This window comes from Danio rerio, chromosome 13, assembly GCF_049306965.1.
Source record: "Danio rerio strain Tuebingen ecotype United States chromosome 13, GRCz12tu, whole genome shotgun sequence".
NCBI lineage: Eukaryota > Metazoa > Chordata > Actinopteri > Cypriniformes > Danionidae > Danio > Danio rerio.
The window spans coordinates 41,553,890-41,574,184 of NC_133188.1; the positions used below are offsets into that span (position 1 = coordinate 41,553,890).

Sequence of the window (20,295 nt, forward strand, 5' to 3'; positions counted from 1 at the left end):
TCTCAAAAGAGGCCAGAAGTATTCCTCGGCCAGTTTACCGCGAGAAGTGAATCTCAAGCGTAAATTCATCATAGATTGTGATAGTCCTAAATCTGTGTCAGACAAAGCAGACATTTTTCTTCCACAATAAAGCTGTGGGCATGACATTAGAGGCTGCTATCTGCCTGAACAAACTGCTGCTACACAAAAGTCAATTAATCAACAAGCAAAGGCCACCTGGACCTCAGACTGGAGACTTTATCATGATGTTATTATCAGGAACACCCAGGGGACTATGAAACTTTTGTTACACGTTTGTGGGTGAGATGCTCATTAGCCCAGCAATGGTTTTACAGAAGACTCATTACTTTCCAAAAGCCTGTCACGGTCGTGCCTTTTAAACAGACTGGCAAGGACACCGAAGCATAAATTGTTTACTTCTGTCTCACTTCTACAGGAAAGGCCCCGTTTATAAGTTTTATTAACCTGAGCAAATCAATCAAATGAAGCCAAAGCTAGAGCCTTTATTAAATAATTGGCCTTTTAAGCACCAAAAATCTTCTTTTTAGACTTCCTACGATGAAGGCTTCAATTGTTCCATTTTTCAAATCTGCTTTCTCACTTAGGAAAGACAGCTTAATGCAAGCAGAGACAGAAAAAGCCTCACTCAGATTCCAGTTTGCATAATTGCGCTGCCATTGTGAAGGCGCCCGAAATGACCCATCATTAATCACATGACTCATTATCAAAGCATAATGAGTCAAATGAAGCCAAACAGTAAAAAATTAAACAGCCATTACAGGACCTCAGAAGGAATACCAAGCTATTGTGAAGTATATTATTCACAATGGCTTTCTAAAAGGGAGTTGTTTGGATTTTAAAAAGGAAAAAACCCAGGTAGAAATGAATTCTGGCCCAGATTTGGGATAAATCTGGCATAGCCGGCATTTTTCCGGCACTGGCATTCAGCATGTGGGCCAAACATGGCCCGGGTTTGGCTGAGGTGGCACATCCTTAAGGCGGCACATAAGACTTGGGCCAGATCAAATTTAGCATTTGGCCCAGATGTTAAAAATGTATAAGTGGGCCACACAAGCATATCTTGACCCACTTTTAAAACACATTTAAAATATTTTTGAGTAAAGGAAAAATTCTATCAATCAGGTCACTTTGAGAAAAAGTAAAACCATAAAGTGAAATCCTTCATGGATTTATCAAACTCACTGCAGTCATGGCATTTCTGGCCCAAATCAGGGCCAGTTATGGGTTATTAACTTGGCTGAGACTTGGCCCAGATATGGTCCATGTTTGGCCCTTGTATGAAAGCCAGACTTGGTCTGATAATGTTCCATAATTCACTGCAGCTTGTGGGCCAAGCAAAAGCTGATTGTGTGGGCCAGATCTGGGCCAGAAACATTTCGCTATGTGGGAAGTGTTCATTTAGTACTTGCCTGTATATCCGGTGAAACATTCACATCTGTAAGAAGTTGATGAGACTTTTAAGCAAGCTCCTTCTTTGCACCATTTGCTGCAGTTTTGATTTCCAATGATTTCAGAGCAGTTGACACCTATGATGTGAGAATATAAACGTTATATTAATCCATGCATATTTATTCAGTACACTATGTGATTATCGGCATGCCAGATGTCTGGTTGATGTTATGGTTTTTCTGTGAATAAAATAATAATAATGATGGTATAATATTGTGATGGATTTCTACTGCTTTCCTGCAATGCACTCATCATTAATCACCTTTTATGAAATCACACAAACATTAACTGGTAACACTTTACAATAAGGTTCATTAGTTAATGCATTAACTAATATGAACTTATCATGAACAACACATGTACAGCATTTATTAATCATAATTGAACATTTACTAATGCATTATTAACAATTAAGTCCATGCTTGTTAGCATTAGTTAATGCACCATGAGTTAACATGAACTAACAATGAACTACTGTATTTTCATTAACTAACGTTAACTAACATGAATAAATACAGTAGTAAATGTATTGTTCATTGTTTGTTCATGTTAGTAAATGCATTAATTAACATTAACTAATGAACCTTATTGTAAAGTGTGACCCATTAACTTTACTAATCTTCAAACGCAATCTGGTTTGAAGTAATAATTTAAAATGTTAAGGCCCTTCAGATCATTTCAATATTAAAATAAATATAACTTAAAACTTTATTGAAATATTAATTAAGAAACCTAATTTAAAATGTGCTTAAGTGCAGTTTATCGCTAGTAGAACATTTACTTTGTTTTAAAAAATGTTGCATTATTGCAATTTTTTCCACTTTCAAAAAGCAATATTTCCTAAATGAGTAAAACATTGTGACATCTCATTATTTAGAACACTGTTTTTCTGCTGGGATTAGTCATTGATTATATTAGTAATCATTTGATTATAATAGTCATGGAATGCATTGAAAATAACTCTGTGTGCTTATTAGCCTGCTTTTTTTTACTGTACAGTGCATCCGGAAAGTATTCATAGCGCTTCACTTTTTCCACATTTATTTATATTACAGCCTTATTCTAAAATAGATTCAATTCATTTATTTTCTCAAAATTCTACACACAATACCCCATAATGACAATATGAAAAAATATTTTTTGAAATTGTTACAAATTTATAAAAAAATACCTGAACATAAGTATTGACAGCCTTTGCCATGAAGCTATAAATTGAGCTCAAGTACATTCTGTTTCCACTGATCATTCTTGAGATGTTTCAGCAGCTTAATTGGAGTCCACCAGTGATAAATTCGATTGATTGGACATGATTTGAAAAGGCAGACACCTGTCTATATAAGGTCTCAGGGTTGACAATGCATGTTAAAGCACAAACCAAGCATGAAGACTGTAATTGTCTGTAGACCACCGAGACAGGATTGTCTTGAGTTACAAGGCTGGGGAAGGTTACAGAAAAAATTCTGCTGCTCTGAAAGTTTCAATGAGCACCGTGGCCTTCATCATCCATAAGTGGACTATGTTTGGAACCACCAGGACTCTTCCTAGAGCTGGCTGTCTATCTAAGTTAAGTGATCGGGGGAGAAGGGCCTTAGTCAGGGAGGTGATCAATAACCCGATGGTCACTCTGTCTGAGCTCCAGCGTTCTTCTGTGGAGAATGGAGAACCTTACAGAAGGACAACCATCTGTGCAGCAATCCATCAATCAGGCCTGTACGGTAGAGGTCAGACAGAGGCCACACCCCCTCTGGAATCTGCCAAAACGCATCTGAAGGACTCTCAGAGCATAAGAAACAAAATTCTCTAGTCTAATGAGACTAAAATTCAACTCTTTCGAGTGAATGCCAGGCATTACATTATGAGAAAACCAGGCAACACTCATCCCCAGGCTAATACTATCCCTACAGTGAAGCATGGTGGTAGCAGCATCATGCTGTGTGAGATACCACAGTGTGAGGTACCTCAAGCTTAAGAGGTACTGCAAAGAGGAATGGGCAAAACTTCCCAAAGACACGTGTGCCAAGCTTTTTAAGCACCTTAAATGTCAGGTACTTTCTGTGTTAAAACTGTATTAACATATTTTACAAGCCCAAAGGATCAGTGTCTTTGAACAGAAGCTAGGTAAAAGTGATTTTGTCTCCATGATATACATTTACCAACTGTGTTCAGTTTCAGTTCTGTGCTTTAATTTGTCTCCAATCACAGTGGCCTAGTTGTGATATCCAATGGTCTCTAAGGAACACCTCTAGTGCTTTTAAGTGAATTATTCAGAAGACTTAAAAACAAACCACATTAGCAATTATGACATTACATCACTTTGAATATTTGCCAAGAGACCAACATTTAAACAACATTTGGACATTGCCAATATTATTGACAAGCAAGACTAATAGGTGGCAAAGAAAATAACAAATGATAATAATTATTATGCTCATTTCTGGACTTAAAGATCTAGGAGAGGAGCAATGGAATAAATAAAAATCATTTTAAAAATGTCTATTCAAATAAATGGTCCATAAGGGATCTGGTGTTGATAATAATTGCAGAGTGCTAAATGTGAAGCACTTGCAATTATGACAGATAAATAATAAATCTGTGTCTTCAAAGAAACTAAGCTCTTCTCTGTAGGTGGGTGGACATGCATTAAATCTCTCCCTATCCATTATGATTGAAAGGTCAGAGTGGATTCATAATGGACTCTGCATTAAAGGACTGTTAAGCTCAGTCAACAGCATTTAAGGCATCATTTTGATTCATTGCACAACACAAAATATTGACCGGTCCAATAGAATTTAGTGAGGCATTTGCAATAAAAAAATAAACCTTATTTCACTGGCAATGCTTTTTAAATTCCTGAACGTGACAGCAAACAAGATTTTTAATGTATTGGCATGAACATCATTTAAATGTAATGAAATTCAGTGACATACATATGTTTAAGACCATTTGTACGGTTACACTTTGCAATAAGGTTTCATTAGTTAATCTTAGTTAATGTATTAAGTAGCACAAACAAAAATACATTTACCATAGTATTTGTTCATTTTTTTAAATTACAGTTAATGTAAATAAAGTCTTCATTGTTAGTTCATGCCAACACACATGCAGTGTATCAACTAAGTACTACTTTGGATTTCGATAATGGATTAGTAAATTTAACTATGGTTAATACACGTTGTAGTGGTTCAGTTAATTTTTAGTTCATAACAGCAGATACATGAACAAACATTAACCAATGTGTGCTGTTGGACATGTTTTCATCCACTTTGAGGTGATTTTGAGTCTTAATTTGGCCACAACTTTCTCTGTGTTTCAGAAAATTGAATGGATTTTTGATATTTTGGGAAAATGCTTAAGGGGACAAATTTACTCCCCTTTCATTATGTTTATGGCTTTTTTTTTCTCCATTAACGTCAATGACATTTTTTAATCGCAAAGCTATGACACCATATAATGATACATTCTTGAAAGGTATTTAAATTCTTACTGTCCATCACCAGTTGCACTCCTGTAACTCCATGTTTTGCCCCATGTTATGAATTCACTCGAATCTTCACTTCAAACTAAATTAAACTAAAGTTCCTTACCTGTGAATGGAGCAGGACAAAGACATGTGTACGGTGGAAGATCTGTGTAGGCACTTCCCTCACTCAGGCAGGTGCCTCCATTTAAGCATGGCTGCTCATAGCATCCGTCAACGTTCTCGCAGTAACGTCCTGAAAAGTGTTTGTGACACCGACAGGTAAATGAATCATCTTTAAGCGTAGTTCTGCATTCTCCTTTTCCCGAACACAGCCGAAGGAGAGGTGAGCTCTGGCAGAGCTGAGGCTTGACCAGAACTGCAATGCGTAGGCCAAACCTGCACAGATGACTACTCCCTCTATTAATGATCGTAAAGTAATTCAAACCAGACATCAGCCACTTTGATTCCACTTGCAAAGTACCATTTATACTGCTGGCAAATACCAACTGCTCCTTTCGGGGCTCTAAAATCGCGCACTTATCAAACTCCTCTTTAGAAACCTTGATTAGTTGGACACCGTGTTGTTCAAGCGTTCCGTCGGCAGAAACAAACAAGAGGTCTCCAAGTTGAAGTTCCAAAGGGCAAAGTTGAGGAAAGTGATATGGCCCAGTTGTCCAGAAGTGTCCATTTGTTTCTGCAAAGCTGCTCCAGCACTGGGTCAAACTGCTGCAGGTGTTCTCCATGAGGGTCCACCTCACGCTGATGTTCTTTGGCTGAGTGTGCCATTCACGAGACGTGGCTCTGCGGCAGGTTACCTGGCTGTACACAGGGCCATATATTACACAGCTGAGCAGGAAGACAATGATAGCTAGCTTTGGGTTTCTCATGTTTGTCTTGGCTCGACTGGTTCTTTATTTATCCGCTTGATGTCTTTGTTCAGTCGGGAGCTTTGCTGGATCTTTGAACTGCCACTTTTGATCTGTAAAGCAGGCACGTAGGAGTCTGTAAGACAATATACAATGCAGCAATTTAATGTGTTGCAAAAATAGCATGATTAAAAAAAAAAGTAGTAGCATGTTTTCTAACACTGCAAGGATAGATCACGCTTCTAATACTTTTAAGTAGACACATAATGTACATCATTTTGCTTACTTAAGGACTTTAATTTAAGAAAAGGATTTTCTGGGTGTGTTTCTGTGCTAATATCATAGCTGGTTGAGAAACCAATAGACTAAAAAAATAGTGAAGCAAATGGCTGTACTTATCGATTGTCCATTGAATCATTGATTCAAATTATTTATATTAATTCAGGATTCTGCACTGTTGCTCTGAGGTGCAAATGTGTTCTGATTTGGCTTTGCATGAAAGTAACATTCTTGTATTTGTACCATTGTGTAAAATAAAATCAATTAATTAAAAAAAAATCTATCAATGTCCCTTTATAGTTTGAATTATAGAGTCATTGTAGGCTTTATCATCAGCTTCAGCTTCAGGACTGTTACTGTAGTGTGGTTTTATTTGTTTTTGCGAAGTGAAATTGATATTATCAATTAAAATAATACACAAATAATGTAAAAAACAGTGTTCCAAACTATTAATAACGTATCTTCATTCAAGAATTTAGTCTCACTGATTGCGTTGCATGTTTTTTGTTCATCTGAAAAGAGCTTACGAGAGTCATCTGACCCAGTGGAGATCCTAGTTTAAATGGCACCCTGGGCGAAACACCCTATATACACCCCCAAACAATATATAGACACAACTGACGTGATATGGCGAGACAAAATCTATAGAATACAAAAAATAGTCTATGCCAACACCCTAGTGGCTAAGCTTACCGACATATAGTACCATGGTGCTCTTTGCGACCAGAGTTTAATTCCCCGGCTCGAGGTTCTTTAATGACCCTTCCCCTCTTTCTGCTCCCAATACTTTCCTGTCTGTAAAATCTCCACTGTCCTATCTTAATTAAAGGTGAACCCCAAGAATACAAAGAAATAAATGTTTTATAGAATTATCTGTTGTCTAAAATCTGACGCATGACTGAGAATTAATGTTATTAAGTCTAACCTCATTGATTCATCATCTATCCTTTCTGCTTCATAGTTATGCTTCGTCAAAATAAGATCATCATCATCATATTATAGAAACTTTAGTTTTATCGACTTGCAATATTCGCTGTGTGCCGATATATTTGCATAAAGCAGGCATGTCTAACTCGGTCCTGGAGGGCCGTTGTCCTGCAAAGTTTAGTTCCAACCCCAATCAGACACACCTGGGCTAGCTAATCAAGCTCTTACTAGGCTTTCTAGAAACACCCTTGCAGGTGTGTTGAGGCAAGTTAGAGGTAAAATCTGCAGGACACCGGCCCTCCAGGACCGAGTTTGGACACACCTGGCATAAAGTGCAGTTATTCTGGTTTCACTGCGAATGAGCAGCGTGTATTTTAGTGATGTGCATGTAAACAACCAGAATTTACACAGGGAGCAGGAGCAGCACATGTGAGGCATGCAGGAATGGTTTCACCAGTTTACTGTTTTTTTAGTTGCACATAAAGAATAACAAACGTGTGCATACAAAAGACGCAAAATGTGAATGGCCCCTAACGTCTTTATTCTGGGATTACTCTAAAGTAATACACTTGCATAAAGTGTATAGAATCTCAAAGCTTTTACTGGGGTGCAACAGATTTTTACTGGGGCCCTTATTTTTTCCCAATGCTGCCCTCAGCAAGTTGCTAACCTGGGCAATCACTAGGGCCACACAGACTCTGCACGCGCAGAAATCCACAGATTTACACAGAATTTTAGCCCAGAGTCTATTTATTTATGTGAATCTGTGTAAATGTATATTAATTCACAGTTTAAATTAATTTCAGTAATATTATTGACTGATATGAAAATGTTAATTTGATTTATTTAGAATACAGTTTGTAAAGTAATATTCTGTCTTTTAGTAGATTTCTATTATATGAGAGACTTGCTTTGTTTACCAAACAAATAAATAAATAATAATAGTTATTATTTTATGTATATATATATATATATATATATATATATATATATATATATATATATATATATATATATATATATATATATATATATATATATATATTATACATAAAATAATAACTATTATAATAACTATTATTATTTATTTATTTGTTTGGTAAACAAAGCAAGTGTATATATATATATATATATATATATATATATATATATATATATATATATATATATATATATATATATATATATATATATATTATGTTTTAAGTTACGATACTCCCAAAATCCTTCAGCATAAATCTGCAGAATTTTTAACAAAATTCTCAGCAGAAATATAAAAAAAAATGTCTGCAGATTCTGTCTGGCCCTAGCCGATCACCCATATTGCTCATTCCTAAATCTGCCACTGATCTGACCACATATTGGACTGTTTTATCCTAATTTTATATTGTGTTTTATATTATTTTTTGCACTAAATCTATAAATCTAACTCGTCACCATCACTCTATCACAATTTTCAAATTCAAAGGTTTTATCGAACACCCAACGCAAACAGCAAAGAGTGTTATGTTGTACACTCATAGCTTACTGTAATGCTAAAAAAGCTGCTAGCCAGACAGTGATTCATCGTTTCTGAATCATTAAAATATTGTTGTCCAGGACACTGTTAATCACAAGGCTGCAGTGTACGGCTGTGAGTTTTAAAAGCTTAGCTTCAGGATGCGCTGTAAATGAATAGTGCTCATAAGCAGCTGTTGAGATTTGAGTATTCTCACTTAAAACCGAAAAGAGGCTCGAACCAGAAATAATATTAAAAGACATCAAAGTTTAACAAGATGTCAGCAATATCAGCATTATGGATGTGACATTTGCTGTAATAACTTACTCACAGAAATCGTATTTGTTAACAGTATATTGAAACATCTTTGGATATTTAGTAGTAATAATAATAATAATAATAATAAAATAATAATAATAATAATATCCACAAAGTTAAGGTATGAGAAAAATATGAATCTGTAAATGTGTTTTATATTTTAATTCAGGGAAAAAAAATGCTTTATGGATGTGACCAAAAAAGCATGCGAGTATACAGCATACTTTGTAGAAATTCTGTGAATTAGCGAAAATAAACACAAAATAATTAATTCTAATCAAAGGGATAAAAGTTGTCTCTCTGTAGGATAAAAGTTGTCTCTCTGTAGAACACAAAATATGCTATTCTTCATATATAAATATTTTTTTTTAATTTGCAATTTTTTTTGCATTTACTGTATGAGGGGCGGCAACAAAGTGGCGCAGTAGGTAGTGCTGTCGCCTCAAAGCAAGAAGGTCACTGGTTCGAGCCTCGGCTGGGTCAGTTGGCATTTCTGTGTGGAATTTGCATGTTCTCCCTGCGTTCACGTGGGTTTCCTCTGGGTGCTCCGGTTTCCCCCACAGTCCAAAGAAATGAGGTACAAGTGAATTGGGTAGGCTAAATTGTCCGTAGTGTATGAGTGTGTGTGTGAATGAGTGTGTGTGGATGTTTCCCAGAAAAGGGTTGCGACCCCGGATTAATAAAGGGACTAAGCCAAAAAGAAAATGAATGAATGTATGAGCGGCGTCACAGTGGTCCAGTAGGTAGCACGGTCACCTCACAGCAAGAAGGTCGTCGGTTCGTGTCCTGGCTGGGTCAGTTTCCATTTCTGTGTGGAGTTTGCATGTTTTCCCCATGTTTACATGGGCTTACTCAAGGTGCTCAGGTTTTCCCCACAAGTCCAAAGACATGTGCTATAGGTGAATTGGGTAAGGTAAAATGTCCATAGTGTATGCTTGTGATGCAGTGTTTGCCTGTGATGGGTTGCGGCTGGAAGGGTGCTGCTGGGTAAAACATTTGCTGGATAAGATGGTGATTCATTCCGCTGTGGTGACCCCAGATTAGTAAAGGCACTAAGCTGAAAAGAAAATGAATAAATGAATGCACTTATGAGGAAAAAGCTTTGTTATGTATGTGACATCTGTCCGATGTGAATATGACAGATTTGAAATTGGCAAATTTTTCTAAATAAATTAAAGCCATTTGAAAATAGTCACCTTATAAGGTTCTATCTGATATTTTTTTGTCAAAATTGAGTTATTAAATAACATATTCTTATTAAATGATAACTTATTTGCATTATGTGATTTTTATTATAAGTTACTTACATTAAGACTTTTTATTTAAAAAAAAAAATGGTTTTATTATCAAAGTCGAACTCTCTCTCTCGGCTCTATAAGGTCCTTTCTCTGAGCCAATCAGCATTTCAATGCACACACAAGGACCAATTAGGATTAGCTTTCTTTGTCATTCCATCAGACTGCTCCATTGTTATAAAAATGTTTAACATTTAATATATTCATTCATTTCATACAGTGAAATATTTTTCAGACTTTATTAAACTTTAACTCTTTTGCACATAGTCTTTTTTCTTTTACAGTGTTTAAATTTGATATTAAGCCTTGAAGGGCAAATAATTAATTTAATTCACAGGGTCTTAATTACAACAATAAATATTACTATATTAATTACATAAAATTAACATCTGTGCTGCACAAATATTTTTTCAAGAAAAAAAAGAACAAGAAAAAAAAATCATCCTAAAACATTAAATAAATGTTATAGGAAGCAAACATTCTACTTTCTTAAACATCAACAAATTGTTACAACACAAATTTTTCATTCATTAATTTTTTTCGGCTTAGTCCCATCATTAATCAAGGGTCACTACAGGCTCGAACCAGTGACCTTCTTGCTGTGAGGCGACATCGTTGCCCACTGCGCCACCCTTTTAAATTTATCAAATTAAAAAGCAGACCGATGTTATTTCTTGAAAAGTAATGCTTCAATTAATGATCTGCCAGATAGAACCTTATAATTCCAAGCAGAATATCGCTGCGTCCAAAACCGCCTACTACTCAGTAGGTACTGCATTTGCCGTAAGAAAAGTACGTTCTATACAGTATGAATGTGAGCAGTATGAATGAAACTTGGACGTACTACATCCGCCATTTAGTCATGATCACGTGACCTACCCACGAGTTGCATCGCTTCACCCCCATTTATGATTTCTCTTGTGGGACATCATGGGATAGCATAGTGTCTTTACAATGCACACCTCAGAATCTCTCTGGAAATAGGTCATCCAGCTACTTCTTGCATACTGATTTTCAAATTTTATGAATTTGGACAAACTACTCAGCACGCATAAAGATTTTAGTGTACTATGTAGTATGGAAGTATGCGATTTTGAATGCAGACTATGACTTTGTACAATTAGAAGGTTCTATCTGCATTTGTCCTATTTTTTTTTTTACGCAATTTGCAAAATTTTGAGAATTTTGACAATTTACAATAATATTAAATTTAGGGTCTCTATCTTGTCAATTCATGAATATGTTACACACATATTGTTTGCTATATGGAATGCAAAAAACTTAAGCTCAATATCTGAAAATCATTTAGAATGCAGATAGAAGCTTATAATTTCTAGGCAATGAAATGTTGACAGAGACATATTTAAGCATTGTTTACAATACTGTAGAATTCTTTTGGTGAAAACTAACTTTTATTATTGTATTACATTCACAGGCTCTATTTTATCACAGAATGCAACCACATATTAAGCACACAACCTTAACTAACTATACATAATATAAGTATTGAGTTTAAAATGTGTTAACTCGACAGAATCCAATCATATCAGGAGCAGAACAGAATGAGAATGACTATAAACTGTTGCCGAACAGGAGAATTTCTTAGAAAACTATTCGTCTTCCACTGAAGAAAATAACAACGTCAGGTTTGGAGTGACATGAGGGTGAGAAAATAATGACAGAATTTTTTTTTTTTTTTGTGAAATTTATTCCTAAGTTGTAGCTATAGCTCCTGCGGATGAATAAAAAGCATCTGCATTAGCTGTGAAACTGGATAAATAAGGAGCCCATGCATAGAATACAAAATGAGCAAATCTCCAGCGACTATGACATACATTGAGTGCCTCAAGTTTTAAATGTAGTTTCAGGGCTCTTTCACAACCCTGCAGAACCATGGATTTCTCCCACAGCTTGGCATCGCTCTGCCCCCGGGGAATCAACTTCAGTAAAATGGCCAGCTCTCTGCTCTATACCTGCCTGCATGAGGCTAGTCAAACTAATGAGCAGTCACATTTGACTCTCCTTTCCTGTGTGCTCTCAATCTTGGACTGCTTGCCTGGAAGAAACATTGCCCTCAAATCTCTCACCACGAGTGGCAAGGAGGGCAGTAACTGGCTGCTCCACTTGTCATAGTCACTGAGGATTCTGTCAGGTGTGTTGCGCCCACTTTGCTGGTTGTGTAGGGTGGAATCAAATTCTATTCTCCTTCATTTTCAATTGAGTTTTGTTTTTGTTTTTTTTACAGAAAAATGTTGCCTTTGACTCTTAACACTTATAAAATGAATCATGTCGAAGTTTATTGTGACCACTTTGCTGGTTGTGTAGGGTGGAATGAAATTCTATTCTTCTTTAAAAGATTCCATTCTATCAGCCCAACGATGGAATCCAATGAATGGTCGAAGGTTAAATGCATATACAGTGCGGAAAGCATTCATAGCGATTTACTTTTTCCACATTTTTTATGTTACAGCCTTATTTCAAAATGGATTAGATTCACTTTTTTAATTATGCCACAAGCTTGGAAAACCTGTCTTTGGGAATTTTTGCCCATTCCTCTTTGGGGTACCTCTCAAGCTCTATTAGGTTGGATGGTAAGCGACGGTGTACAGCCATTTTCAGATCTCTCCAGAGATGTTCTCGGCTCTGGCTGGGCCACTTAAGAACATTCACATGTTTTAAAGCTACTCCATTAATATTTTGCCGGTGTGTTTTGGGTCATTGTCCAGCTGGAAGATGAACCGTCGTCCCAGTTTGAGGACACTCTAATGCAGGTTTTCATTCAGGATGTCTTTCGACAATCAGGTTATAGATCACCTCCCTGACTAAGGCCCTTCTCTCCCATTCACTCAGGTTAGATAGCCGGCCAGCTCTACGATGAGTCCTGGTGGCTCCAAACATAGTCCACTTATGGACGATGAAGGCCACAGTGCTCATTGGAACTTTCAGAGCAGCAGAAATATTTCTGTAACCTTCCCCAGCCTTGTGCCTCGAGATAACCCTGTTTTGGAGGTCTACAGACAATTTCTTCGTCTTCATGCTTGGTTAGTGCTTTGACATGCACTGTCAACCCTGAGACCTTATATAGACAGGTGTATACCTTTTCAAATCATGTCTAATCAACTAAATTTACCACAGGTGAACTCCAATTAAGCTGCTGAAACATCTCAAGAATGATCAGTGGAAACAGAGTGTACCTGAGCTCAATTTAGAACTTCATGGCAAAGGCTGTCAATACTTATGTAGATGTGATTTCTCAGCTTTTTTTTTTTCCATTTTCAATGAATTTGCAAGAATTTCAAAAACTCTTTTTTTCACATTGTCATTATGGAGTATTTTGTGTAGAATTGAGGAAATAAATTAATTTAATCCATATTGGAATAAGAGTGTAACATAAAAAAATGTGTTAAAAAAAGAGCTATGAATACTTTTTGGATTTACTCAAAGCCTTTTCTAGCACTTCTTACAAAAAAAAAAAAAAAATCTGTTATTTATTAGAATTTATTTATATTTGTTTTCATCTCTGAATTTAATGTGACTACAATTTTGAGTGACCATCAAATTTAGACTGTATTTCTAAATAGGAACAGGTCACTTATGTCATTCATGAATTAATTTAGAGCTTTGATTTATACCTGATACCATACTCTTCAGTTATATGTTCATTAGGGACCCAATGTCACACATTTTTGGTTAGTCGGAGGATGCAGGGTTACTAATACCAAATTAAATCGGTTGCCTCGTGCTCACTTGTACTAAAAGTGTAGTTAATTTAGTAATTTCCAAACAACTTCTAATATCTGTGATAACCAGAAATCGATTAGTCTCCAAGCTGAAGTGCCAACTGCTCCAAACAGTTTTGTGCAGTTTGTTTGGATATCATGTGCACAGTATCAAGGTAGCAAAAGTCTCCACATAATCTACTGGATATAAAAGATTTCAGGAGAATTCAGAATGCATCAAAACGTAACACTTTATTTTCCAGATGAAAATGTATTATGCCAATTACTGAATCAGATAATAAAAGCCTATTCAGAAGTAAATGCACAACATCAATTAGTTAAAGAAAAATCAAAGAGTATAGGTGGGAAATGAATGGTTGTATTGGTAAAGTCAACCAGTGACCTAAAGATTAACACATCTGTTGGGATTTAATCAAAGTGCATCAAAGATAGTGAACAAAACCTCATTATCAGTCACACCCGAGTAATCATTAATACTAATAGTGGAAGGAAAGTTCAGGGAAGAGGGTAAGAAGTCTATCCTGGGCATTTTTCTTCGGATTCCAGAGTTTTTGTTGTTTTAATAGAGGGCACATTTAAGTGTGAGTAAAATCCATCCCTACACCTTCATTTTCAATTGATTTTTGTTTTTTACAGAAACATAATGTTGCATTTGACAGAAACATAATGTCACAATTTTAAAATAAAAGTTCTGTCATGATTTATTGTGGCCCCTTTGCTTGTTTTGTAGGGTAAAAAGAAATTATATTATTTTTTTTTTTTTTACGGAAAGGTTGCATTTGACTCTTAACATTTATAAAATATATTCTGTCATTACTTACTTCCCCTACCAAAGCATGCGTCTGCTATTCTTTCAAACACATGAGAAATGTTTGATTAAAGATGAGAGTATGTTTTGGAGAAATATGCTCTCAGTTGGCTTCCACTGGACTTTTCAGAACACGTTATGTTGATGAGAAGAAAAATAAATGCTTCAGACATCATGAGGTTGACTACATGATGACTGAATTTCCATTTTTGGTTAATTGGTCTCTTTGAGCATTTGTACTATAGATCAAATAGCCGCCATGGGCCTTGATTGTTGTACATTAATCATAAAAATGGCTTTAATGGCCTCAACACAGCTAGACCATTTCTACTTTTTATTTACCATTAATGATCTACAGTCTATACCTTTTAGAAAAACCAACATTGGTCTGAATGAAGCCAGTACCATAGCTACAAGGTTTTTTTTTCCACAATAAACAACAAATCTTTTCACATAAGTGTACAGTGTATTTATTCATATATGCTTGAGTTCAGTAAGGTTTATGGTGAAACTTTACAATAAGGTTCCATTAGTCATGGCAGTTTATGTATTTACTAACATGAAAAAAAATTGTTCATTAATTTCGCTTCGGCTTAATCTCTTATTTATCAGGGGTTGCCACAGGGTAATGAACCACCAACTATTACAGCATATGTTTTAAGCAGCGAATGCCCTTCCAGCCACAACCCAGTACTGGTATACACCCATACACACAATCATACACTACTGCCAGTTTAGTTCATCCAATTCACTTATAGTACAATTCTTTGGACTGTAATATGCAATAAGAGAACATGCAAACTCCACACAGAAAAGCCAACTGGTCCAGCCGGGACTTGAACCAGCAACCTTCTTGCTGTGAGGTAACAGTGCTAACCACTGAGCCACAGTGCTACCCCATGAACAAATAATTAACAATACTGTGGTAAGTAGGAAGGGCCGAGAGCCATGGGAACAAAATGAGGCTAGGGCTTGAGTGACATTAAAAAGCACCTGTGCTGCACACCGGCCTCGAGTCCCACCGAGGAGCTCTGGACTATAAATGAAGGAGAGACAGCAGTGGAAGATGAGAGAGGACCATGCCTGGACACCTTGTTTTACTTTTGCTTTCAGTTTGGGTGGCTGTCTCTGTGAGGATCCGCCATCTTTTTATTATTATTATTATTATTATTATTATTATTATTATTATTATTATTAATAAAATCATTTAAAAGTTTGTTGATTCTCCACCTCCTTTCCAATGGCCAAGTGGCCATTTATCTTTGTTACAAATTAATTTATTACAGTATTTATTTGTCTTTGTTAATGTTAGTTCAATGTCAATGTTTGATAAGATAATAAAAATTAGGTGTGTTTAAGCATTTCCCACAACAAAAATGGTCCTCATTATAAAATGTACATTTTGGATAACATGAGAGACCATGTTAATTTACTAAAACTTCAAACGGGTTGTCAAGACAAGATACTGGCTGTTTATTAGTGGTTGAAATGCATGATCTTGTTCTACATTCATAATCCTACCCAATACCTAAACCCAACAACTACCTTAATAACTACATTGTAAAACCCAAAAAAGTTAAGCTAATCTAAACCCTTTGAGGAAACCGATTGTAACAAACCATTTAAGTTTAAAATCTAATCCTAATGAGTAGTGTGAACTTAATCTATTTGAATAAATGAAGCAATTTGAGCACAGTAAAACCCATTAAATGAAGAGAACTGAGAGTACTGTGGAACCCAGTAAGTTAAGGCAACTCAAACCATTTGAGTAAACTGATTGCTACAAACTATGTGAGTTTAAAAAAAACTAATCTATACGAGTACTGTGAACTTACTCCATTTAGGTTGAAGTAATGAGGTATTTAATTAACTCATTACCTTCAACGCTGTGTTTTTCAAGTGAGTAGAATAACTTTTAGTACATTAGATAAAGTTGTTGGGTTTTACTCTGCATTAATAAGTAGCAAATTAGTACTTTGTTGAGATAAAAGTATTTGGTTTGTTAATAGCGAGAATTGTATCTTAAAATAAAGAGTGACCAAATTTCTTTCTTTATTTAAAAGTACATTATACATCACCCTTGAGTGTTTTTTCTCTTTACAATTTTTCACAAATTATGTGGAGCAAGAAATTTTTCACAGTATTTTTAATAATATTTTTTCTTCTGGAGAAGTCTTTTGTTTTATTTTGGATAGAATAAAAGCAGATTTTTAATGTAATTTTTGAGCCATTTTAAGGTCAGTATTATTAGTCCCTTATTTTCAATTGTTTACAGAACAAACCATCATTATACAGTACAATGATTTGCTTAATTACCCTATCATGAGTTTAGCCTTAAAATGAATACTAGTGTCTTGAGAAATATTGAGTATAATAGTATGTATGGTCATCTGACAAAGATAAAATAAATCAGTAATTAGAAATAAGTTATTTTAACTATTATGTTTAAAAATGTGTTGAAAAAATATTTACGTTAAACAGAAAATGGGGAAAAATTAACAGGGGTGCTAATAAATCAGGAGGGCTAATAATTCTGACTTTACCTGTATGAGAACCCAATTATATTACGCAGCATGGACTAAAAACTCTTGTCATCATCTATATCTAGTTTTGTTATCTCGCATCTGACCACGTGGGATGATACCAAAGCTTGAGCTTCCCTAAGGAAGAAATAGCAAGTGACAGTGCCAAATAAAATATTCCCTCTCTGTCTCACACACTCCCTGCAACCTGATCCCTCCGTGTCATCCACAAAGAGGAGTTAAATCAGACCGAGTCTCTCACTCCCTCAGGTCCTGCTCAAGCTTGTAAGGCAGATAAAAGAATAGTGTTATGTAGATATCTCTCTCCCTTCCAAATTCCCATGTCTTCATCTGTGAATGACGGCAAGAATTACAAAAAGCAAAGACTTGTTCTCATTGGGCAAGCCGAATACAGAAGGAGGGGTAAAGAGGGTGGGATTGATAGTTAGAACGTGTTTCTAGAAAGAATAGACTGTGATTTGAATTGATTCAGTTGTGATGTGCAGCAAATCTGTCATGTTAAACCTGGTTAGGATGCATTGTATTTTTGACAAACAGCGTCAAAACTATTTTATCTTAAAGAAATTGTTTACTCAGAATTTAGGGTTTGCTTTTACAGTACACATTCTGTACTATTTAATATGTACACTGAAAATATATATTAATTGGATTTGAAATTTTTTTTAAGGTAAGTAGTTGCAAACAATTTATATGCTGAATTTAAACAAACTAATTACATTTTAATAATGTTCAACTTATTTTGATTGTTTAAATTTAGTCAATATAAATTCTTTTCAACCACTTACCTTAAAGGGCACCTATTTTACCCCTTTTTCAAGATTAAGGATAAATATTTTGTATCTCCAGAATGTGTTCAAAGTTTCAGAGCAAAACACCCATCAGATTATTCATTAAACTTCTCTGAATATTGAAATTTTCTGCTCTAAACATATTGTAGCCATTCCCGCATGACCATCAGAGTGTGCCCTAATCTCTGGCGGTGTCAGATAGACGGGACAGTGACAGACATGAAGAAAGCAGATCTCAAATAACATTTGTGAGAAATACTACAGTAAGAACTTTCCCAATGATTATTTGTTGCGTTTGTTGTGGAGTTAATTCAAGCCTTTCTGCAACGACGAGTCACACACAATGTTGTTACAGAGTTCAAGCACACACACACACAAACACAGTGCATGCGTTTAACTTCGCACTCTTTTTGCGTGGCAAATGTGACAGGATACACGGTAATATACACTGCTGTATGGATATCCGTTATGTTAACGTATAAAAATAAATCTGATTTAAAACTGAATCCACAAAACGGGATTGAATAGTCTTCTTTTATAATTGTACGTCTGTGGTGATAAAGGCGGTAAAATTGCTGTAATTCATTACAAACATGCACTGTTTTAAAAACATGTTACACTTAATACTCATTCTTGATCATATTTGATGATGATTGATGATCACAGTGAGCTGAACAGATCTTTTAATCCCAGTTGTTTTGCGCGCGTCCTGTCTTGTATATATGACTATACGCGTTAGACATGTTAATATGTGGCTGTCAATCAATTTGGTGGCTGGGGAACCCACACGTTGCGGTGGGCCTAAAAATTGGATGGATTTGGATTCTATTTAATGTCAGGATTTTTGTTTTAAAAAAGAAACTTATTTTGTTTCTATCACTCCCATATGACTGTGGACACACAAAACCTACATTCAGTTACCTACCTACATTCAATACCTACATTTACAATACCTACAAACAGCTTCCAAAAGCTGATTTTCATCATAGGTGCCCTTTAAAATATGTCAATAAATCCATTCATTCTTTCAATTACTCATTTTCTGCTGCTTTTCCGGGGCCGGGACGCGAGGGCAGCAGTCTTTGGAGAGAATCCCAGACTTCCCTCTCCCCAAACACTTCTTCTAGCTCCTCCGGTGGGATCCTATCGCGTTCCCAGGCCAGCCGAGAGACATAGTCCCTACAGCGTGTTCTGGGTCTTCCTCGAGGCCTCCTCCTGGTGGGACATTCTTGGAACACCTCCCTAGGTAGGCATCCAGGAGGCATACGAAACAGATGCCCGAGCCACCTCAGCTGACTTCTCTTGATGTGGAGGAGCAGCGGCTTTAATCAGAGCTCCTCCCAGGTGTCAGAGCTCCTCACCCTATCCAGAGTGCGCCCTGCCACCCTTCGAAGCAAACTCATTTCGAGCTTGTTTCCGAGATCTCGTCATTGCGTGCATTACCCAAAGCTCAGGACCATAGGTAAGAGTAGGAACGTAGATTGACCTGTAAATCGAGAGCTTTGCATTACTGCTGCTGCTGCACCAATCCGCATGTCAATCTCACATTCCATCCTTGCCTTACTCGTGAACAAAAACTAGAGATACTTAAACTCCTCCACCTGGGGTAAGGACTTTCCTCCAACCTGCAGATTAAACGTTTAATTATTATTATTTTTTTTTTCAGTGTAGCTGATTTTTTTTTCCTCAGTAAAACATTAAAGAAAAGTTTTAGCTGAAGCTGTATATAAATCAAAGGCTGTCAGTACTTGGAGTGTAATTTTTTTAAGTATACAGGAAAACAGAATTAATATATGGCAAGTTAAAGACTTAAGAAGTCTTTAACTTCAGCTAAAAAAAAAATTATGTTTTACAGATGGGTTGTAAATTAAATTTACAATTTAAATTTCTGGGTAAATTATCAAGTTAAGTTGAACCTTGCATGCATCTTCTCACAAACTTTTAATGACATCTTTTGCTTTAAAATTGTGCTTGGACTAGATTTCTTTGAATGAATGCCAATTGACATTTTGTCATCTGAGAGTAGCTTACTGTAAGTGTCTGAAATCTAGCCACAGCACTGTGTGCCTACAGTATATCCATACCCATTAATTGTTCATTGAGTGGATCTGCATGTCCAAATCCGTCTTTTGCCCATGCATTTAGCTTCCAACTCTTTTCATATCAGTCAAGGAACTGTGTGTCCCCTCGACAGAGAAGTGATCTCTATCCCAGAGCAGCGTGATCAAAGCCTATAGATGGAAGGCTGACAGATATAGAGAACTAAGAGTCTTCCTGTGCGTGGAGCCAGAGGCAAGACTGCA

General features: G+C 36.0%; 1 protein-coding gene across 5 annotated transcripts in view; it reads right to left on the reverse strand.

Moving 5' to 3' along the window:
• Window positions 1-20,295, reverse strand: part of eys (eyes shut homolog) — a 522,196-nt gene that overhangs the window by 409,462 nt on the left and 92,439 nt on the right. For 4 of the 5 annotated variants that reach the window (XM_073920212.1, XM_073920209.1, XM_073920210.1 and 1 more), the window contains 2 exons: window positions 5,055-5,932; window positions 1,431-1,547 (listed from right to left, as the gene is read on the reverse strand). Coding sequence is in view for 4 of the 5 variants with exons in the window: in XM_073920209.1 (XP_073776310.1) it covers window positions 1,431-1,547; window positions 5,055-5,817 (880 nt within the window). In the remaining variant the exon portion in view is untranslated. The remainder of the gene's footprint in view (window positions 1-1,430; window positions 1,548-5,054; window positions 5,933-20,295) is intronic. The other variant, XM_009307514.5, reaches the window with a different exon arrangement.